Source organism: Bidens hawaiensis, unplaced genomic scaffold (genome assembly GCF_021521415.1).
Source record: "Bidens hawaiensis isolate Kalapana, Puna unplaced genomic scaffold, B.hawaiensis_p1.1 tig00024225_1, whole genome shotgun sequence".
Classification (NCBI taxonomy): domain Eukaryota; kingdom Viridiplantae; phylum Streptophyta; class Magnoliopsida; order Asterales; family Asteraceae; genus Bidens; species Bidens hawaiensis.
In genome coordinates this window covers 235,627-260,103 of record NW_027493804.1, presented here as the reverse complement: position 1 = coordinate 260,103, position 24,477 = coordinate 235,627, and the positions used below count along the sequence as shown (strand labels likewise).

At 34.1% G+C, this 24,477-nt stretch overlaps 1 protein-coding gene across 1 annotated transcript; it reads right to left on the bottom strand.

Moving 5' to 3' along the window:
* Positions 1-1,548: 1,548 nt before the first annotated feature.
* LOC143568754 (UPF0496 protein At1g20180-like) lies at positions 1,549-15,592 on the bottom strand. The gene is made up of 2 exons (XM_077054825.1): positions 15,409-15,592; positions 1,549-2,645 (listed from the first exon to the last, which is right to left on the bottom strand). The coding sequence occupies exons 1-2, from the start codon at positions 15,590-15,592 to the stop codon at positions 1,594-1,596; spliced, it is 1,236 nt and encodes a 411-aa protein (XP_076910940.1). The 3' UTR covers positions 1,549-1,593.
* Positions 15,593-24,477: the final 8,885 nt, after the last annotated feature.

Below are 24,477 nucleotides of genomic sequence, written 5' to 3'. Positions count from 1 at the left end.
TGAACCAAGAAAGCAGTCAAGTCGGTTCTTGAAAGAAGGTAGAATGAAAATAAAGAAAGAAAGAAGGAAGGAAAGAAGGAAAGATCTTAGCAAGAAAGAAGGAGATCTAAAAAACGATAAGAAAGCATGTCAGGAGACAAAGAAGTAGAACCGTTCGTGAGTAAGGAGACAAAGAAGTAGAACCGTTCGTGAGTAAGGTAATGTGTCTCTATAATGCCCCAGGTTGACCAAAACAAACTACACTATGTGAGTAATTCTGATTGAGCAAATATTGAAGGCTTATGGCTTTTGGGGAACGGTCAATAAAGTAGAAGAAGATGATGGAGAGGAAGGTTGCTACAACAAAAGCAATGATTTTTCAAACATTATCGGAAGATATCTTGAAGTAGGTTTCACAATACTTAAGTGCAAAAGAAGTGTGGGAATCAATCAAGGTTCGGTATGTAGGAGAAGATCGGGTTCAGAAAGCACGTTTATCAACATTAAGGAACGGACTAGAGACGTTGAAGATGAAGGAGAATGAAATCGTGAATGAGTTTGCAAGCAAGTTGAGTGGCATGAGGGCAAGGTATAGATGTCTCAGTTGTAACCTCAAAGACAATGTGATTGTAAGGAAGTTAATTAATTCGGTTCCTAAGAAATTTCTACCAATTATAGCCTCTATGGAACAATATTTAGATATTTATACTATGCCTTTTGAAGAAGCTATGGGGAGGATAAAGACTTTTGAAGAACGTATCAAAGCTTTCTATGAACTAGAAGAGAATGATCAAAGTAAGCTACTACTAGGAAGTTCAAGTAATCAAAGGGTTGATCCTAGAAGTTGGCACTACGGAAAGGGAAGGGGTGATAACCAAAGTCGTGATAGGGGAAGAGGTTTTGGTAGAGGATGTGGAAGATGTGTGGGAGGAGGAACCCGGGACAAAAGTGAGTTTAGGTGTTTTGAATATGGTGAATTTGGTCACTTTGGATACGGGTGCATCAAGTGGGATGAAAAGAAAGATGACATGAATGAAGATCTCGATCCAGCTTTGTGTCAGGAGTAAGGGGGAATATTAGAAGTTAATCCTGAAACGGATAATAGAGAAAGTTGAAGGGGTTCATGTGTCAAGTTTTATTTTAGTATTGTTTTTGGTTTACGGTATGGTCTAGTATTTGGTAAGTTTAATTTAGTAGTTTATTTACCTTGGAGGCTAAGTTAGGGTTGAGTTAAAAAAGCCTATTTATATGGTGAATGTTTTAGTAAGAGTCTATAAGTTTCTTTTCATTAATAAAAGTGTCGAACAAAGCTTTTGTTCATCTCTATATCTTCTGTTCACCAATAATTTTTGTGTTTTGGGCCAACAAATGTATCTAACGACACTCTCTGAACAAGTAGACGTGAAGCGTCCTTGACCTCCTAATAATTCATAATTTTAATAAAATATGACAATATATAAGATAATACATAACTAAAACATGTAATGAAACAAAAACATGGACACGATTTCTTATTATATGTATATATAGAGAACATATATTATGATCATCAACAACACCATGTGTCTTAATGATCTTTAAATTAAACACCTTTGTAACTAACTAACTAACTAACTAATTACAAGGCATAATCTCTTCCACAAGGGCCCTTCTTGATCTATTAACATTGAGCAAGCACAAGTAAATATGATCCTTCAATTCTTCCATCTGCTCCATGAAGCGAGTCTCATGATCCCTAAACTCCCTCATCACTTCCTCTAATGCATCAGACTTTAGACTTCCAACACAATTACGAGCCACCGCCCTCCCAAATTCGACTTCATCGTGTAATCTTCCCGCAAGTGAACCAATTGTATCAAAGTCTTTTATCAATGTGTATATCCCTCTGGCAGCCACATCTAGTAACACACTAACCCGTTTAAGCTCACCCGTCTTGAGACCTTTCTTGGCCATCTTTGCCTTGTTGGTTAACCCTAATGAACAAGCCAGCAACCCGGCAGATGTTGCAATCCCAACCAACCCATGGAGTGAAAGAACCAAAAGTGCAACGACTAACACGATATAAGAAGCTATAAGTGCACAACCAACACCTTTTTTCAAACATATGATGAGTTTTCGCTTTCTCTTTATTCTTGAGTGTTTTGTGGTTAACCTCTTTAGCAAGGGTTTAAGATGGTCACGCATTTTGGGGAACCTATCCGCGCTGAAATCCGATAGAGGGTTTGCCAAGGATGAATACAAAGCTAACTCTTTGTATATTTCAAAATGTTGATCACTTTTGTGGACTCTTTCAGCTATCTTGATGACCCTTTTGATTCTATGATGATTTGCATTTGCTTGATGGACTGATTGAAGAAGCTTTTCACATATCTTCCATGATTCTAAGCCAGCATTGAAGAAATCAAGGATTAATAAGCAGTGTGTGTCAAAGTTGGTGGCTAAGTTAGCCATGGTTTCATGTTCTGGTTCGAACAGGATGTCAAACTGGCGAATGTAATGATCACACGAATTCGAAGAAGATGAAGATGATTCATGTTCCATGTCTATATGGCTTTGAACTTTGTGGCAAATATCTACGTAAGATTTGGTCCTAAATACATCGAGGTACTCTTTGCTAACATTTGCCTCATTGACAAGCTTACTCGTGGATTGTTTCTTGTATTTACCTGAAATAACCAACAAGAAGAAATTTAAAAAACTGCACGTAACGAGATCATTAAAATTGCTAGCTAATTTGGACAAATTGTTAGGTGTATATTATAGATCATCATCATATATAAAATTTATATATCGTACAAATCTAATATTATAAATTTCATTTTTTTCTTTTATTAATTGTTCATATTTATAAATACTTTTACTTCAAAATATACAAATACTTATATTCACCCGTAAGAGCTAAAAATTTTAACAAGCACGTTTAGTTAAATGCTTAGTCATATTAGATTTCCACTAGTCTTTTAAAACCATACATTTTCTCTTTCAGTTTACAATTATTCATAAAAATTCGTATATTTCCCTTTTAATTTTATTAGTAATGAAATTATTTTTTATGCAAAATAAGATATCTTATAAAATATTAATTAACTTATTAAAACAAATAATTTACCAGCATAATAATCTGTGAGATAATTTTAATAAACTTCTTACGAAAAAATAACAATTAGCTAATTTGTACATGTTAAATAATCTGTAAAAAAAGCAAATAGATTACATGTTTTGGTTACTTTACCAAATTACTATATTTAGAATGATTTAAAATTAACTTAAAGATGTATTGATTCAAATAATGGGTTCTTTGGATTAACTTTGTTACTCGGACTTTTGAATTCCTAGTTGGAATTATGGGATCTTTTTATTGATACTTTTATCACATGAGAATATTTTACGTCGTTGAATGAGCTTATTGAGAATAATTGGATTATATTGATGAAAAAATAATCGAAGATTATACCGTATTGCATTAGAGCTTTTCTCCAATTTAAGTATTTAACTAAAGGTTAACGTAAATAAACCATAACTATATAGGCCTATTCCTAATAGATTGACTAAAAAATAGCATTTTGCTCTTGCAAAGTCATAAAGGCACAGCATGTATAAGGTCGTTGAAGCACATGAAGAGGTTAAAACAAAAATAAAGCTATTTTTCTTAATGGAAATGGGCAAAACCCTTACAAAAGGACACCCATCAATGGAGATAGTCTTATGTTATGTATATATATATGTTGTAAATCACAAACCGAAACACCGGAAGGCCGCACGTAAACAAGAGAAGCTTTTAAAGGTTGATGATGATGGAAACATGGGAATTTACCTTTGAATGTGAATTTAAAGGGAAATTTGAATCTGATGAGACACATCTTCTTTTGGATATATGGAAACCGGACATGCGAACAGATTTCAAGTAAATTAAGAAAGATTACACTTGACAGACATCATGGGTATTTATAGCTAGGACAACAACAAACAGTTGGAAAGTTTGTTTGTTTGACACGTTTCCTTCCATCTTACGTTTGCTCACTAAGGGAGAGATGAAGGGATATACATACATACGTATGCAATACATACACGTATGAATATATTAAAAAATGCATGCTTTTAAAATTTTAAAATACCATGATATATAATAAGTATGTTTTTGTACATATTTATTCCATGTAGAATTAAATACATCAAGAAATTAACATCTAAAATTGAATTACAAATTAATACGCTAATGATGATGCTTAATATCTAAAAAAATCAATAGACTTTTTGGCAACATTCCAAGAGTTTGGTTTACTTTGGGACAGGATTCGTTTGCTTTGCTTCTACCAAACCATAATATGGCCGATTATTTAGGATTTTTCTAAAAAAGGAAACAATTTGACATTAAACAATGACAATTTGTTATAGGATTATCCTTAAAAACAGATTCCTTCAATTAATCTAGAAAAGGAAAATCCCCAAGGAACAATAACTTAGCAATGTTCAGAGAAAATATAAGCTAATGGACGCTTACTTCTTCTTTTAGTTTTTAATTTATTAAAATGTAATTGTAATGCATATTTTTTGGGAAATGCTTCATAAATTAGTGGTTGTAAACAGTAAACATCATTACGGTCAATAAGGAAATTGTACTTGGATCCTGGGATCAACTTAAGATTCTTGGCTATTCTCTCAATGGCAAAAAACTAAAGATAGTTAATACTAACTATTTTATTTAATATATTCTTTATTCAACCCTTATAATATACGAGTTTTTAGAAAAAAATCTAATATAAAGGTCCTGTTTAATACAAAATTAATTTTGAGTAAAAGTTTATGAAAACTTCTGAAGTGTTTGTATCAAGTGTTTTAACTAGTGTTTTCACGTCTAGGGTAACTAGCTAGCCAGTCAGACAGGAGATCGGTGCGGTCTAGACAGGCACATTTTTTTGGATGGCCTTTTCAAAGGCTCACCCCTAGGAGATGTATATGAAGCCTATTGAGAATTGGGCTTAAATTGAAGATTATGTTAAAGATTTTTCTATTTCTAACAGCTTTTAAACTTTAAACAAATTACGGTTTTATCTAGCTCTTAAATCCGGTCTAACCGATCCTAGCGCGTTTCTAATTAAGCACACACATGTGAGTGTATATATTGAAATTTGAAGTATTCAAAGTTGAGAATACATTGTCACACATATAAGTGGTTTTTCTAAATTGTAATGCAGGTAAAAGATACAATTAGTACCTCTGATGAGCACATCATTGCTTTGAGTTATTCAAGCATCTTTGTTATGCATCAGGTCCGGTTCATCAAGTGGGTCGATTGGGACATGTACTTAACCGCACTCGAACCTGAAGACCCACTAAGATTCGACCCATCCACAACAAATGGAGCCACATTTTATTTGTATTTCTTTTTCATGTTTACTTTATTTATTTTATTATTTGTCACTGTAAGTTTTATATAATTTACTATAAAACGATTACAATAAAGTGGCAGGCAAACGGGCAACAAGCTGCGCCGCAACCCCCTTTTGAACAACAAAGTCAATCCTGCTAAAAACGAAGCTTTGAGACCTAGAAGCTGAAGAGGTTCCGCAACCCCCTTTTATTATTTTGTTTGTGTTTTTTTGAATGCAAGTATTTATTTTTTAGAAATTAGGTAGCGGAAATCATGGGATAGTGTTTAGTGGGTTAGTTTGTTTTTCTTTTTTTTATGTATTCCGTATGCAAGATGAAGGCTGTGATGTTTATGTTAGAAAAGTTTCTCTTGGTTTATTTTATCTCAATGGATTTTTGTGTAAAATTGATTTTGTCTATGCTAGCTAGCTCGATTTTGGCATCTTGAGTGATGTTTTTTGACAGTTTCTTATCCAGAGTAGTGTGTCTGTATCTTCTGTTAAAGATCATAGCCTGATAGTTTGTTTTCGGTAGTGAATTTGTATCCGAAAATCGATCGTTGAACTATCCATTTTATTAATCATTTCAAATTTCTATCTATTGCCGGTGATACTGCTATCAATCTTCTTGGAAAAGGTTGACAGAAGTAAGCCAAAAGAATTGAAAGGAGTAAGGTGGCAGTGGCTTAATTACCAGGGTAATTCCTTCCGCACATGAGTTGTTGTACTGTGTCAAACTTCCTTTTAATATATAATTAAAAATCTGATATACATTATGGATATATAATACATATAATAATATTCGTCCAACAATACATTATGTAAAACTTTTAAATGAGTTCCCTTTTTGCACTCATAAATGATAAAGTTTGTTAAATGTAAACCCCATCACCTTGCCACTTCATTTTCTTTGACTTGTCTCCCCCTCTCTCTCTCTGGAATCTTCATATACATGCATATACAGATATATGCAATTGTGGGGAGATAACGTGGGAAGGTAGCATATGGGTAATACTTTGAAACTAGTTTCTATAATTCTATCACGTGGCTCTATAAATAAACAAGATATGTTAATTATATCATTAAAATATGGGCGCACTAGAATACCTACCGCTAATATGTAGATTTAGTCATCAACGTAACTTAAATATCCTTGTAGAGATGATTATCTTTTGAAGTCGGGAGAAGGATAAAGCCATAATCCTAATATTTCTTACCACTCTTAGACCAAGTGCAGTGAAAGCACTACCGTCACGTTATTGCTATGTAGGCAGAGAATCAATTACTAACAAAACCATCAAACAAGCATATTGGTTTAACTAACAACACAATTATCATATAATGTTTTTTTGGCGCCCTCTTCTTGAATAAGCGTAAGCGATGTAGATGTCGTGCTCTAATATAAAAACAAGTATTTTAATACTTAAATATTTATAACTAGTATAGGTAAGTAAGGTCGTCTTCTCGGGGAATCAAAGGAAAGTGCAAGTTAAACTCATGATTTATCCCTTAATTATTATAGGCGGACAGTCGATGTCAAACAGTTTAAAAGATTTGTTTAATGAAAACACGGTTACTTTTAGTTGTAAACAATTCAGGAAATGGGTGATACACTTCATGTTCAGGTTATGTAGCCAATTAAACTACTATGAATCCTGTCAATTGGATAAACATATAGACATGGTAGCTTGGTTGTGCTGATACACATAACCTAATCCGATTAATTGACACAACTGAACGTGGTCTACCAAATTACTAGTTTGCTAATATAAGATTTTAGGCAAATTGATGATCGAATGTAACAGTTCAATGACTATAAGAACTTAATCCTAAATATTGATGAACAAAACCAATTTATGATAAACCCTATTCCCAGACAAGCAACTGTTTAAACAATCGAAACAAACATAAAGATAGATTAATCATAAAACTAATCATACTTTAATCCAATGATAGATAAGAAACACAAATACATTCAGTTTCATACAAAAACCCTACACCTAAAGTGGTCACAAATGGTTTAGCCTTGCCTATACATAATAATCAGCTTGCTTATGTGTTGAATGGGAGAGAGCATGGATGAATCAACGAACCGAGAGCTGTGAGATGGTGCAAAAATCGCATCCTAGGTCGTTAATGGTCTCTGGAATGAAGGATATGTCGAATGGAGGCTGAAAATTAGTTTTATAAACAATTAGGTTTAATTTTCCCGTCATAAATCTTCTTCACATAGCGCAAAACTGTAGTAACTCGTCCTTCACGTGGTGCGAAGGACAAAAGAGTCGTTTTTGGGTCTCTATCTCCTTTGCGTAGCGCAAAGAAGCATGCTCCAACCCGTTTCGTAGCGCGACAGGGCTTTTTAAAAGGAATTTTTTCACATTTATGCCTTGGAACGCGTTCTGGTCACTTCTACTCATCCCGAAACGTCAATCTAAGATCATATATAGCATTAATAAACACCATTAGCATTCAACAACCTGAAACACAAAATCACGCTTGAAGTACCATAGTTCACACATAAATTCAATAAAACTAAACATTTAATACATTAAAATATAAGAATTATACCGGACCATTAGTAAGTGTAATGATTTGGCATGGAATGATGATGATTGGAAGGAATTACCACCACCCAGAGATCCCCCCCCCCCCCCCCCCCCCCCCCCCCCGAGATGCTTGGGTGATGTTCTAGTGGTCTCTCCATTAATGCATATACAAGACATCAAAAGGAGAGAGTTTTGAGCTTTTCAGATAGTGTCATTACACTGATCATGTAATTGCTATATTTAATAGAGACTTTTCATGATATTGGGTTAATTAAGAAATGATCTAGAATGCCATATTAGTGTAGGTTATTTTCTAATAAAATATCATTCTTTTAAGTGTACGGTACATATGCTTGCTTTAATTTCTTGAAACACCGAGAACACAAGACGACGTTGTTCCAGGTCTTCATGGTCATTATCATTAACTAGTCACAATTCATCATCATCATTCAAGAGTTGTACGTCATCATCATATCATCTATTCCCTCATTAAATTCATCTATGTGGAAACTAGAACCACAAAGTAAAACCATATATACCTAGTCAAAACCTTGAATCTTTATCTTCTCTTCACAAGCCAATAACCATCAATAAGTTATACAGATCATCAAGCTAGCCCAAAGGGGTCCGTACATTATGAAAATACATGAAGAAATTGTTTCATATTCATCCTTGGCTAACCCACTACATGAATTTGGAAGTGTTGTTGATCAAATTTAACCACAAAACACATAAGTATCAAAAGAATGGGTTGTGCTCTTGTTATAGTTACTCAAGCGGTTCTAGCTGTTACGTTGCTAGTTCTTGCGTTTAGGCATATACAAAAATTGAACATTTATTGAACCATTCGTAACCTTTTTGATGAGAAGTTTGTTTATCTTATTTATTAAATAAACAAATGAACATCAACAGTTTTCTTGCCCATCTAGTTATGTGAATGATGGTTAACATATGTCTCGTTTGTTCAATTATGTTTATTTATCTCCGTTCCTTTATGCTAACCGGTTCACGTTTGTTTGTTTACTATTCATTTAAATTTTTTAGTTTATTACAATTTAGTTTAGTTATATAATTGCCCTATAGAATTTGACCTAGTTATAATAATTTTATGTCCAACATATATCTATGTTCATGTTTACTTGTAATTGCCGTTCACTCATTTTTATGCCTGCTTATTTTATGCTCAGTTATGTTAGTTTGTTTGCGTTCATAAACTGTTTGCCTTATACTAATAGTGAGTTCACACTCATTTTCTTAACGAACGAACGATCAAGAAAACTTTATTCGCTTTTCTTCATGTTAGATAATTTGTTTATATAATAAAGCCTTTTTGTTCAAAATTGCAATATTCGATTGTAGATGCATGATGTATATAAATTTATACATCTTTTCAGCACTAAAATATCTTCAAACAGGCATAATATCAACAATAATATTAGAATAAATAACCACTAATGTTTTTCATTTCTATTTCTAGGTAATTATAATCTTAAAGAATAAAACAAGCTGATATACGAAGAAAAACAGAGAAAACTATGAAAACCAATTCAACGCATCTCATGTTGAAGCAAGGCATGACCCACGTTGCAAGCATATGAGGAAAAGACAAAATTTATAAATTCCAACATGGCCCATATTGACATTACCAAACCTCATGGTGAAAGTACAAAAGGAAAAAAATGATGAAATCACGGGCCATGTTGATCCCAACACACCCCATGGTGATAGTACAAGAAAAAAGATAAATGGAAGCTTCTGAAACTCACCACGGGCTTTGCCCATACCCAAAACGGGTCATGTTCTCTCACCTGATGTACTTTCTGACAGCAGGCAATTAAAACTATCCAACAAAACCCTCAACACGGGCCGTGTTGAGATGCCCTGATCAACCTATAAACACATTGTCTTTCTTCATTGAATGAAAGAGGCTTGATCACCATAAATACTCCATTAATTCACTTCGCGCACCTCTTTCCACCACCATTAATAAAGGAATTATCACATCCATCCATGCATCTTTTGAATATCAAGGAGATTAAGTTCTTAGAAGAAGTCATTAGCATCAAAGATTAGTCATCAAAATTGGTTAGATTGTTTCAATTTGATTATGTTTGTATCTATTACTTTTATGTATAACACTTTGCATATTATTGGCTAAACTTTCATGGCACCTTCTTGGTTTATAATGATTCTTAACTAAGGTTTAATAATATTGGCCAAACCTGTGATTGGTTTATAAAAAGTAAAGATTATGTTGTAATTATCACTTGATGAGGAATGTTATAACATCTTTAAAAGAGACACCAAGTGCCGATCTTGATGATAAGCCGGGGAACTGTCATTCTTGAGAGGCATTGGTTGATAAAATATAAATCCTAATATGAACGTGGACCAAACGAAGTATTGGTAGTAATTAATCATCTTTAAAATGGCAAAGTTGACAACGATGTGAAAACGGGTTGTTAAGGTTAATCCACTAAAATTGTTAGGTTACTTGTCAAGTGAGTGCACAACATAATCTATTTTAAACAACCCTCGGGTGGTTATTACAAAGTTCCATAATTGTCCAAGAGTTGTGCGGGTTAATACTTGGTAACTAGTCTTAATTGGTATTTTAAGTATAATACAAATGTTATTTTTACTAAAATATAAAGGACAATTCACTTAGTAATTTACGGAATTGTCTCATCTTTAAAGTAAGTTATTCATGAGTACTTAATGTAAATCAACTTGCTTACATAAAATGATGTTTTTGTGGAGGTCATGAAGTTATGCACATCTCTTTTTTTTAACTATCATGGAATAACATTACTTAGAAATAAGGTGTTATTTCACATTTAATTACCAAAGCAAGTTTATATTACATGTTTACTAATTAATTGTTAAACGAAGTTAAGAGGAGCTTTAACCAAGATGGTACACTTTTATCCTTGATCATCTTTATAAAAATTAGAAAATATTATCTTTAAATTCCTTTGAAATTTACTTGTTAAACCAAAACCACTGTGATATTTACTTTCGGTTAAAATAAACACAACGATTTAGTAGTAAAATTCAAACAAGTGTGTGTAACATATGCTATTTTTCAAACCCGAAAACACGGCCCGCTTAAAATTTTTTATTTTCATGAAAGATTATTATTATTTTTTATGATGTTTATCATTGATTTGTATTGTTAAGTTACAACATCGATTTCAATGCTATATTATTATTATTATTATTATTATTATTATTATTATTATTATTAAATTATAAATTATTCATTTCAAGTTATTAACATTATTCTCATATGTGCAAATACTTGAATCTATGTTCATTTCATTGTTTACATGTGTAATTGTTAATTTGACACGTTGAACCGGGTATGTCAAGATTAATATTTAACATGTAACATAAATAATTATGGTCATCTTAAATTAATTTTATTCTAAGTATTTTATTTGACATCTTTTATTAAAAGAAAAGTATCTTTCTAACATTTTGCAAACATAATTTTCTCTGCAGGACTTGCTTATTAACCTCTTTCTAATCACAACTATAAATACCCTCTTATTTTAATCTTTTTCTTTGGCTCATTCTTCTCCTTTTTCTCTCTCTAATAATAATTCTTCTAATGGAGTTTTTTTTTAACATTTTTCTTATGTTTGTTCTAAATATCACAAGGTAGGCATAAAGTTTGTTCTTGTTTATGTTTTCTTTTCTTTGTTCTTCATCCCTTCTTATTTTCTTATTGTTATAATGGTTCTAAGACCATCACCTAATTATATTTATTATCCTACCTAATCTATACACTATGGTGTATAGCGTGGAGGAGACAAACATAATGCTGCAAGATTATCCTTTATGGTCACACCTTAGCATGTTCTTACATTCTTAAAGTTTTTGTTTGTTTTATTTATTTTGATTTAAGAACCATTAGGATTTTGATGATACATGACCAAGTATATTGTATTTATCATACCACAAGTTGTTCATAATTTTCTTTATCAAAATCCATTCCAAAGCATAAAAAAACATTGTTGTTTACAATGTTCCAGATTTGATAACAGAATTTTTCGACAAAGGTTAGGAAATAACTTGGTCATAACAAACTGTAATGATGCAAGGACAAATCCTATTATTAACTTTATTGAGTTACGGTTCTAACTACTATTTATTTGTATTTTTATTCTTTCGTATGGCTTCACAATCGTTATTTTAAAATTAGTGCGCAGATTTATACTCTCTGTGAAGATCGACTATTTTAGCCTATCTTGGGCCAAAATCTGGACAAACTTTCTAAATCAAAGTTGTTCCTTACATATTAATTTAGTTTACTGAATATTTTTATAATTTTTGAGAAGTTATTGATATTTTTAAACATTTATGCGATCGGTGACAGAAATCTGTCCAAAACTGATTTCGTTTTTCTTGATTCTTTTTCAACTTCTAATTGTGTTATTTTTATACATATATGTTTCTTTTACCTTTATTTATCCAACACATTCTACAGAAGCTTTATTACTTGGATTTAGGGATTACTCATTATGACTCACCCAATGTTAACCAAAGACTCGATCTTTTCGTTCACTAATCAAGGTGAGTAATCACACTTCCTTTTTTCTATTTTTGTTTTGAGGACTTATGCGTACTCAAAACCGAAGTTTATTTATGCACTAAATTAAATTATCAAACTCAATTCCATTATCTGCATATTGTGGCATTGCTCGATGAGTTGTTAAATGCTACTTGATTATGTGTTTACAGTTTTTATGGATGGTTGGTATCTCATCCTCATCCTCATAGTATGATCATACGCCGTCTTAGTAGCCATAGATCGTGTTCGATAGATCATGGCTAAACGACACCCTTATTTGTATTTATTATTTAGTAGCCATTTATTGTGTTCGATGAATCATGGCCAAATGAATTTTATTTATGTTATGCTAGTTGAAGTAATGCATGATATCGCAAGGATTTGCCATTTCTTATTATTATATATATCTCAACTTGTGATTACTTGCTCAACTTTATGTTGACAAAATTATCTATTTTTACGCATATCGATGTAGCTATTTGGGTATGCTTGAAGATGCGAGACTTAGTTGGACTTTAGGTTTTATTAAAATAAAGAACAATTTGTTAGTTTGAGTTCGATGTAATGTTTTTGTTTTGTGAAACTCTTGTGTACGATGATTTGAATGAATAAATTAGAAATTGACACATTATTTTTAGTGTTTTTTGAGCTATGATACAAATTATGTCGTGCCCCGTCATGTTCCGCCTTAGGTTGGTGTGTGACAGGTGAGACAAGCTCAGGAGCAGGCGTGGTGGATATTCGTTACCCAAAAGAGCGCGGAAACTAAACTAACAAAGACACTAAACTAACTAAAAATAAAAATAAGATGAATAAGAATGAAAAAAAAAGTAAAATAGATCGAAAATATCAACAAGGCTAATCAAAGACTCGGATCGTTCTCTAAAAATCACCGTATCCACGGAAACGGTGCAAAAAACTTGATGTGCGTGAATATATATGTAAATTTTAAGCAAAAAGTTTCACACAAATCGGGGTTTTAAAAATAGGTTTTCACCTACAACTAAACCACACATGAAAGGAAATTGTACCTATCTTTTGTAATAAAGTGTCGGTAAGAACCGAGTGTCAATCCATGGATACAGTGATTTTCTAATACTAAATCTTTGTAAATGACTAACTGAACAAAACAATCTTGATTTGAATTTTTCTTAACTAAAATGCATACAACAAAAATAAGCGAGTAAAAACACAAGAAACAGTTAATCCGACAATGCAATCTAGACATGAATCCACACTACTAACATGATAAAATAACAATGATACGGTAAAACATCATGAATCTAAAAATAAATTTTAGATTACTATCAAGCAATATAATACTAGCAAATGATCAGCATGATGGGTTTTAATCAAAAAATCAACATAGACTAAATTGTTTGTCAAAACAACAAAGTATCATAATCAAAGGAAAGCTAGCATGCACAAACATTCTAACCACCTAAAATTACATTAAACTAGTCAAACTTATGAAATCAACATCAACTTATAATTCTTTAACTAGTCAACAATTTTCATCACCAAGTCAAGAATTATAACACTCATCAACCATACTAGTCAACAATTTTCATAACCAAATTAGTTTTCACTAGTCATTCCTAACATAGAGATGTAAAAGCATGCATAAGCATTCAAGTCTACAAACAAACACCTAAAACATAGTTTTCCAACATCAATGTCTATGCATTTGCAAAACTAACAAAGTCATTCAACTCTAACAAGCATGAAAACCATCAATATCAACTCATTAGTTGAACATAACCTTGAAAGAACACCAACTTACCAAAATCATGCATAAATAATCTATCACACTAATAAGAGTTTCAACATTGTTTAGATAGCAAGAGTATTTAGCCCATAAGGCTTTATACAACTAAAATCAAACTAAAAACTAGCATACAAATCATGTTCAAGAACAAGGAAATGCAAACTATATTGAAGCAAGACTGAAGAATGGAATGATGAATCTTGTGGATGATGGAAGCCTTCAAATTCTTCTTATAACACCTTCACAATTTTGCCTAGACTCCACGCACCCAATATGAAGAGGAGTGAATGTTTATAAAGCTGTATGGAAAAAGTGCACGGTCGTGCACATCTAGTGCACGGCCGTGCACAAGATAGTAAGTCAATGTTTTTCTTTTGGCTAACCAAATTTGCATTTTCTTTGAGAGGTTTGCCACGACTGTGCAAAGATATGGCATGGCCATGCATGGCTGGCACTGGCTGCTGCACTACCACGTGCAAGATCTGCTTAACTCAGGTCTGGCACGATCGTGCCTAGTCTTGATTCAGTACTAACCAATACACCGGTGTGCACTGGCCCTACTGCTCGGCACCGAACGCTCGTGCACGACATCTGGCACTAGGGATGAGATCGGTACTATACCGATACCGTACCGGTACCGATATCGAAAGTACCGATACCGCATTTGAAGAAAAATAGGAACCGAATACCGTACCGAATACATCGGTTCGGTACCGGTACGCTATCGGTATTGGTACCGGTATTTCGGTAATTTACCACTTTGATACCGCTTTAGCATTTTGGTACTTTTTAACATTTAATTGGTACAAAGTAGCTTTTTATCCGGTTAAAAAATGGTTTTTAGTTGATTCTATGACCTTAAAATTATTATATATCATTGATTATCATTAATACACTTAACTTTTTAAACCTATTGTGATAAAATGGAAATCACAAAGTGACAAGTTTTTTTTTTGGAAAATTGGTTTTTGTTGGTCCAAACTATTTCATTTTTGTCGGCGCTGGTCCCAACTTTCATTTTGGCTAGCAGTGGTCCCAACTTTAACATTTGTTTCTTCCACCAGTCCGCGACTAACGGAGTACTAACTCTGTTATGTTTTTGCTGATGTGTCCATTTGAGTTGTCAAAAAAATGTTACGTGGCAGCCACCTCCCCACACCACCGTCCTACAGCCACTCCCGCCACCCCCACCACCACCGCCCAACGCCGCATTGGCATCGCCGTCGACCTCTCTGACGAGTCCGCCTTCGCCGTCAAATGGGCCGTTAACCAGTACCTCCGTCCCGGCGACGCTGTCCGCCTTCGCCTTCAAATGGGCCGTCAACCAGTACCTCCGTCCTGGCGACGCCGTCATCTTAACCCACGTTAGGCCCACCTCCGTCCTCTACGGCGCTGACTGGGGATCCGTTGACTTATCAATTGCAGACATTGACACCGACAACGAAGAGTCAACCTTAAATTTGACAGTTCTAATGTCAAATTGCCTGACGGAAGCTACAAATAATGCAATTAATTGCTAATTCTAGAAAAAACCCAACATAACAAATTGATTTACGAACACATCTAACTTTCCTAAAGAAATTTGGGGCCTTGGAAATGTGTGTATTTGCGAAGTGTGGATGAATTAGGCAATGATTTACCTCCGATTGATCGTAAGTCGGTGTTGCATAGCTCTGATTCGATTGAGGGAATGGTTGTTGAAGCTCCAGAGAGTTTGGTTTTAATTGGTGGATGTGTTGGGATGATATAAGAATGTAATAAGTTAAGTACAAACACATTCTCATGTTCGAACTCGTCGAAGAGTCGACTGCCCATTTAACGGCGAAGGCAAACTCGTCGGAGAAGTCGACGGCGATGCTGATGCGGCGTTGGGCGGTGGTGGTGGGGGTGGCGGTTGGATAGGGTGTGGGGAGGTGCCTACCACGTAACATTTTTTTAACAACTTAGATGGACACATCAGCAAAAACATAACGGAGTTAGTACTCCGTTAGTCGCGGACTGGTTGAAGAAACGATTGTTAAAGTTGGAACCATTGCTAGCCAAAATGAAAGTTGGGACCAGCGCCAACAAAAATGAAATAGTTGGGACCAATAAAAACCAATTTTCCTTTTTTTTTATAAAATACTTACAAATCCAAAATCTTGTTTCTTGGTCCGCACAAAAGAAATATTTTGTATCAATGGTTATGAAGACACAATATTCAGTTTGAATGGCACATTAAAAAATTACGACTCATAAGTAAATAATCGTATTAAGTAATTCATAGTTTCATACCATTAACTTCAGATTGTTCTTTGGTGGAGATAGTGTTATGAAATTTTTTAATGAGGATAATGGTTTAAAATTCGAATAAAATAGGTAAACATAATCAGTGATATTTTCAAAAGTTGAAATAGGATCCCCTAAAAAATATCTAGATTTATCTTATATAAATTCGGTACCAATACCGTTTTTTACCGCAAAGTACCGGTACCGATACCGCTTTTTACTGATACCGAATTCAAGAAAAATGAATGCCGATACCGGTACCGCTTACGATCGGTACCGGTACGGTATTGGTACGGTACCGGTACGGTAGCGGTACGGTTTCGGTATTTGGGAAAAAAAGCTCATCCCTATCTGGCACGGTAGTGCCGTGTCACTTGGCTCGGCACTACCCAGTGCATGGGCTGCTTGGCTTGGCACGGTCGTGCCACTCCTTGGCACGGCCGTACCACTTCTTGGCACGGTCGTAAACATCTGGGCAGAATCTGGTTTTTGTCCTAGAAGCGCCATCCTTTTGTCATTTCTTCGTCGGGCGAATGCCCGGACTTGCACATGCACAAATAACTCAAATAAGTACCAAATACAATGAATTTGCATGGAGCTTTATATATATATAGGGGTAATTTGATGCTAAAAGATGTACACTTTGTGTTACATCAGACATCATGCAACATTGAGTCAATTGTGCGCAGATGTTAATCGAATTAGAAAGAACAATGGTGGGTCGAGTCAAGATGCTGAAAATAAAGATATGGATAAAGGTAGTGAGTGATCATTTATAAACAATTTGATGGTTTGTGTATAACAATTACGTAAACATTTGATGGTTTAATGTTTGTAATTTGACAGTTGTTTAGTGTTTTGTAATTTATCAGTTTATGATTTTATTTGCTAAATAATATGAAAATCTTACGGTTTCACTATACGTTTTTATTTTGTAAAAACCTGGAAATTTAAAAAAAAAAAAAAGAAAAAGAAAAATATTGAAAACCCTAAAGCGATAACTTGTGATCACTAAAGAGTGAATCTATTTTACTTTTATATTTGTATTAAATACTTATAGGGATGACACGTCGTGGTAATAGTTAAATATAAATTTCATTAAATATTATTTTTATACCTCGAAATGTTAGCGACGAAAACCTATAGAGACAAGTCATTGCAATAGGTGTACTCGACGACCCTATAACTACGACCTCCAGACCTATAGCGACATCACTTAGGAGACGACAAGACTTGTGACGACTTGTCGTCGCTACAGGGTATGGCGATGACAAGTCATCGCTATAGGGCATCATATCAAATTTCTCGTAGTGTCTTTTTTATTATTAAATCTTTATTACAAACAGTTTATATTTAATTTTAGTATATTCTTTATCCAACCCGTATAATACACGGGTTTCTAGCCTACTATCTAATATACATATGGGTCTCTTTTAATATAAAATAAATTTTAATTGGAAGTAGTAATTTCGTGATTTTTCTTGAAAATTTTTATAGATATTAAGTGCGGTCACCCCCGACGTATTTTTCCAAAAGGCTAATGGTCACCACTGGTTTTTTTTAAATATAATGCCCCATTGTTTGATTTTTTTTTTATAAAACCTTGCAGTTTTTATAAACAAAAGTTACAAAATAGTAACCGAATAGTAAAATGCTTTGTTTTTAGAAACAAAATTGAAGGGGCTGCTTGTAAAAATAAAAACTTGTTTGAACAACAACTTAAAAAAAGAATGGGGATTTATTAGGGTTTGGATTTTGGAAACTAATAAACCTCTGTTAACTTACCTGCACCCATGTTCGGCTGTTCTTACCGAAGACCACCATGCACTAGCCACTTCCATCCGCCGTCCACCGCCTGCTGCTCAGCCCTGTTAGCAAGGTAATAATTCATCTTTGTGTTGTTGTTGAACATTATATTGCATTCATATTGATTAACGTTCAAGGATTATAAAATCAAGGTTTGTAATTGTGGAATTAGGGATTTGAACATTATTACTGAGTAGATCTCTTTACATCCACATTGGACAAAAAAAACTAGAAGAGTTGAATAGTAGATTCGATGAAAACACGATGGAGTTGTTAACTCTTATGCTGATAAGATTTGTATTCTTGTTAAGAAGTATTATATATCCTGAAGAGTTTACGGAGCACGAAATGACTCTTTTACAATATCAATTGCAGAATTTTAATTTTGGAATGCCAAAGAATACCAATCTAAGTGGTGTTTCAAGTATTTCTGATTTATGCAAAACTTTTGTGGAAACTCAGAAACGTGAGACGTACGTACTATTTGGTTGATAAAGTTGTTCGGCTAATCTTGACACTTTTAGTTTCTACTGCAACAACAGAGAGGGGGTTTTCATCAATGAAAATATTCAAGAATCGTCTTCGCAATAAGATGTAACATGAGTATCTCGCGAATAGCTTGGTAGTTTGCATAGAAAAAGAAATTGCCGAAACATTGATTCGGAATCCATAATTGAGGAATTCAAAGATCTTAAAGGTTGTCGAGTTTCTTTGTAATTCTTCTTCTAAGGTACTCACCCTTCCTCTCACATTATTATGAATACTTTAGGTCTTTGTTTGTTAAAAAGTTATCTAGTTTTTTTATTATTGTAAGAACAATTGTTTGAATGAATGGGAAAAAAATTAGATATATAGATGTCATATTGTTTGATCCGACCTGAACCGAATCACCGACATAAACCAAATTGTCGCCCCGAAAAAATTTTTGGGTCTGTGACTTCGGTCACCCACGTGACGAAGCCCAAGCTTCGCCATTGTCGATTACTTTAACCAATATTTTCATGTTCGGGGCTGACAGGTTAGACAGGAGATAGGTGAAGTTGGCGGTCTAGTTAGGCACATTAGGGCTGTTTCTTGAATAATGGATAGAAAATCCGCGGTAGAAAAAAAAAATGGAATGGAATGGCTGCAAAGTTGAATTAAGTAGATTTTAACCTAATTTATTTTTGGATGGGCTATTTAAAGGGCTCATCTAATGGGGAAATGTACATGAACCTATTTAGAATTGGGCTTAAAAAATAAGATAATTTTCTATATCTTATAGCTTTTAGATTTTAAATAAATTATGGTTTTATGTGGTTCTTAAATCCGGTCTAACTAATCCGCCGGTCGAATATACGACAATGACTCTCTCTTCTAGGGTAGGTTTTAATTTAATATCGATTTATAATTAACACATTTCTAAGCGCACACATGTACTAGATATCGAAATTTAAGTGTTCAAAGTTAAGAATACATGTCATATATATATAAATGGTTTTTTCTAAGTTGTAATGATGTTAAATGGCTAATGAGCACACGTACATTGCTTTGAGTTGTACAAGCGTCTTCTTGAGAAAGGTTCACATATCGTGAACCGTTCGGCGGAAAGTTCGTTTATGTTCGTTTATTTAATAAACGAACGAACATGAACAAAAAATTTGTGTTCGTTTAATTAAACGAACGAACATGAACACATGTTTCGTTCATTCATTTATGTTCATGAACGTTCGTTTATGTTCGTTTATGTCTGTTTATTTATGTATTAATATTAATAGAAAATAATTAAATATTATCTCGATTATATTTGTGTTCGTTTATGGTCATCTGCTTAAAGGTTTTATATTTGTTAATTTGTGTTCATTTTAGTGTTTTCATTTAAGTTCGCTTATATTTGTGTTCATTTACGTTTGTTCATACATGCTCGTTTATCTTTATTCAGTTATGTTAGTTTAGATTTTAAACAAACGAACGCAAATGTCCATTTTTAAATAAACGAATATGAACATAAATATTTGTTCGATTAAGTGTCCGTGTTCTTTTAAGTTAAATGAGCGAAGACAAGCATGCCCTTGTTCGTGTTCATTCGATTCGTTTACAGGCTTTCATTATTCACATTGATGAATACATCGGTCTCAATCTCTAGGCTCTGCCGATATTATTTGTGTTCGTTTGTGTTCGTGAACCATTCGTGAACACATTAATTTTCTTAATGAACGAACACGAACATAAAGTCTCGTTCGGTAAGTGTTCGTGAACACATTATTTACTTAACGAACGAATATGAACAAGGCCTTGTTCGTGTTCGTTCGGTTCGTTTACAGCCTTAGGTTCACATAAGTAAGCCAAAAGAATAAATACCAAGGTATTTTCTTGCACACATAAGCTGTTGTACCTTGTCAAACTTCCTTTCCCAAACACATATATAATTAAAAAAAAAAGAAAAAGTGACACATTATATGGATATATATAAACGAGTTTCCTTTTTGCACTCATAAATCATGATGATGTTAAAGTTTGTTAAGTAACTGTTAAATACAGATCGATATATGCAATTGTGTGGGGGAGATAACGTGGGAAGGAAGCAAATGCATAATACTTTGGAACTAGTTTCTATAATTCTATCAAGTGGCTCTATAAATAAGCTAGATATAATGATATATATGTTGATTATATCATTAAAACATGGGCTAGAATAAGAACCACTAATATGTAGATTCAATCATGAACATGAACATAAGTTTGATATCAAATCAACTATATGTACTTGTAGGGATGATTATCTTTGGAGAGGAGGATGAAGTCGTAATCCTAATCTTTCTTACTTCCGTTGGACCAAGTGTACTGGAGGGGCTTTCACTACCGCCAAGTCACAACCACATAGGCGGTGGAGTATTCACTAACTAAATGGGTGAATGTGATTCATCTCTATTTACATACATACCAGACATCAAAGGCTAAGAATTTTTAGCTTTTTCATATTACGCAAGCACATCGATCATGTAATTTGCTACATTTAATAGAGACCTTTCATGACATTGAGTTAACGTTAAGAAATGATTTAGAATGTAATATTATTAATGTAGCTTATTTTCCAATAAATATTGCTCTTTTAAGTGCACGGTACGTATGTTTCCTTTAAATTTCTTGAAAAACCGAGAAGACGTGAAGACATTGGTCCGAGTCGTCATGGTCATCATCATTATCTAGTCATATATAACTCATGAGTCGTCGTCATCATCATGTGTTCATAATTCAAGAGTCGTTGTCATTAGGCTAAGGGGTATACATCCCTCAACACCATTCTCCTCATTTGCAATGTCAGCGTCACGTCTGCTTTTCTCTCATCATTCAACATCACCGTTCTACAGCCTTTAACTAGGGTATACACAATTTTCTCATTCTCCAATTTAATAATATATATATATATATATATATATATATATATATAATATTCAAACATTAATAATTAAATTTGAACTTAAAACATTGGAAATAACATAATAAAATAAACTAAAAAAAATAACTAAAACAAATATTTAGTCTTCATTGTCGGAAGGAGGCAGAGGAGCCCATATATGTTCGACCAAGTCCAAACGTAGAGCATCATGCGTGTCTTCATTTTTCAAAGCCAATCGGTTATATTCTCTTTCTGTTTCGTCAACCGGTTGATATTGAACGTTGTTTTCATCCTCGTTGTACTCGCAAATCACACGTCCCTCATCTTCAATAATCATGTTATGTAAAATACATATTGCACACATCATCGGTCTAATTTTTTTTGGCGACCATGCTCATGTTGGGTTGGTCACTATGTGCCACTTTCTTTTTATAACACCGAAACATCTTTCAATGTCTTTTCTTGCCGCCCCTTGAGCTCCCCTAAATTTCTTTCGTTTATCATCTTGTGGGCACATGAAGGATTTCACAAACATGGACCACGACGGATATATCCCGTCACCAAGATAATAGTCGTGGCTGTCTTCGACTCCTGAAATATGAAAACTTGACTCCGGCATCCTACATTCTAATATATTGTTGTAAAACCCTGACTAATGGAGAACCGTTAAATCATTATTTGTACCAGTAACAAGGTCGGCTCCGAGAAAGCAAAAAAAATTTTGGCTGAAGCCGAAAATTTTTTAGGCCTTAAGTAAAAGAGTATTTTGTTAGGTTTAAACAATTTAATTTTGATATGGGCTTTACTTGGTTATAATTTAGGTTGTGTAAAAAACTTTTGTATAAATATAGGATTAAACATGTCTCAAATAAGACTAGAACCTATAATCTTTTGGTTGGAAGTAATACCCTTTGCCAATAGACAAAGCTATTGGTTATGTATTTGAGTTTAAACACTAAATAGACATATTTTTTTAATAAAAATAAATATAATTTAAAAGAAATTCGGGCCTATCGAGGTGTCGGGCCTGTGGCCGTCGACCACCCAGCCTCCCCTTATGGCCAGCCCTGACCAGCAATACCAAAGAAGGCATGCCAAATCCATAAATCTTACGAAGCAACTGCTTGTAAAGATATAGTTGGGTGTGCATGATCACCTCGCATGTATTGACCGCGCCAAGCATTTGGGCAGTTTGCCCACTCCCAATGCATACAATCAATACTACCAAGCATCCCGAGAAAACATGTTTTGATTCATTCCATTCATATAACTTTTGAATATCACTCCAAGTAGGGCTACGTAAATATTTCTTGTTATATAACTTAATAATATTTTTGGTAAACTTATAAACACTATCGCGTACCGATCTTTCGAACATTTGAAGATACTCGTCCAAAGCATCATGAATCGTGTCGTATGCCATATGTCGAATCGCTGCAGTGCACTTTTGTAGTGGAGTAAAACCTTTTCTCCCTCTCGCATCCGGACGTGACTCAAACCATGGATCCGTTTGCACTATATCCTCGACTATTCGTATAAATATGTGTTTACTCTTCGGAAACGCCTTCTAAAATCTTTGCATGTGAAAGTTGCGTTTTCGGCAAAGTAGTCGGCTACCAAACGATCGTGCACCTTTACGATCTCGATTCAACCGAGCTTTTCTTATGAGTGGAGGCAATGCTTGGTCCTCACCAAATAAAATAGGTTCAACTGTAAACTCCATTGTATGAAGAAAAAAATCCGTATCGTCAGACGATGAAGAATAATTCATTTTGATTTTTTGAGTTGAGATTATATTGTTTTGGTTAAAATGGATTTGTAGTTTGAGAAATGATTTGAGAATGGTTGAAATGGGTTTATATAAAATAGGTTATTATGCATGTATTTATAATATAAAAAAATTAATTTTTTTTTGAAATATGACCGCTCCCAACGGTCAATAGGAAAGAATGACGTGAATGATGGCTATCAATGGCCTCACGTCACGTGTGAGCCAGTAGGGACGGGGCGGTGTTTACGGGTCTCACACGAGTGAGGTGACAACCACGTCAAACCAGTGGGGGTCGCCCGCTGATGCATACTGCATGGCCTTACCATTATCATATATTTGACTAAAAAAATAATCTATGTGACCATGACATACTTCTAGAGCCACAAAGTAAAAGTACCATATACAGCCAGCCAATACCTTCAATCAATAACTCATCAAGTCCACAGGAGTCCATATTATTATGAAAGTACATGAAGAACTTGTTTCACATTCTTCCTGGCTAACCAACTACCAGAATTTGAAACTGTTGAAAATGGTAACCACAGAAAACACAAGGACCAAAAAAATGGGTTGTGCTCTTATTACAGTTTTTTATATGGTTCTAGCCCTTGCATTGGTTGTTCTTGTGTATAGGTCTTCAATGAATTGTTCGTGAACTGTTTGGCGAGAAGTTCGTTTATTAATAAACGGACAAACATGAACAAATTTTTTTCAACCATCTAGTTAAACGGACGATAATGAACATATGTTGCATTCATCCATTTATGTTTTTAAGTTTATGTTTGCCCAATAGAACTTAGTCATGTTTACTTGTAATTGGTATTCGCTCAGTAATGTTCAGTTAGGTTGCATACCTACTTGCATGTTGGTGTGGCATCTCTAGGGCTGATCGCGTGTTCATTTGGGCCAACTAAGAATACAAACTCAGCCAAGAAAAGGGCCAATTCAAGCGATCTCAAGCATGCTGCACAACTTGAAGTGGCACCAAAACGGCTTACACGATGATCAAAATTCA

What these genes read in the sequence shown, in the direction of transcription:
- LOC143568754 (XM_077054825.1), bottom strand. Translation starts at nt 15,592, where the DNA reads ATGACGGCGTCGCCAGGACGGAGGTACTGGTTGACGGCCCATTTGAAG. An exon ending in TGGGGGTGGCGGGAGTGGCT is followed by an intron (nt 2,646 to 15,408) that starts GTAGGACGGTGG and finishes TGGTTATTTCAG; the next exon opens with GTAAATACAAGAAACAATCC.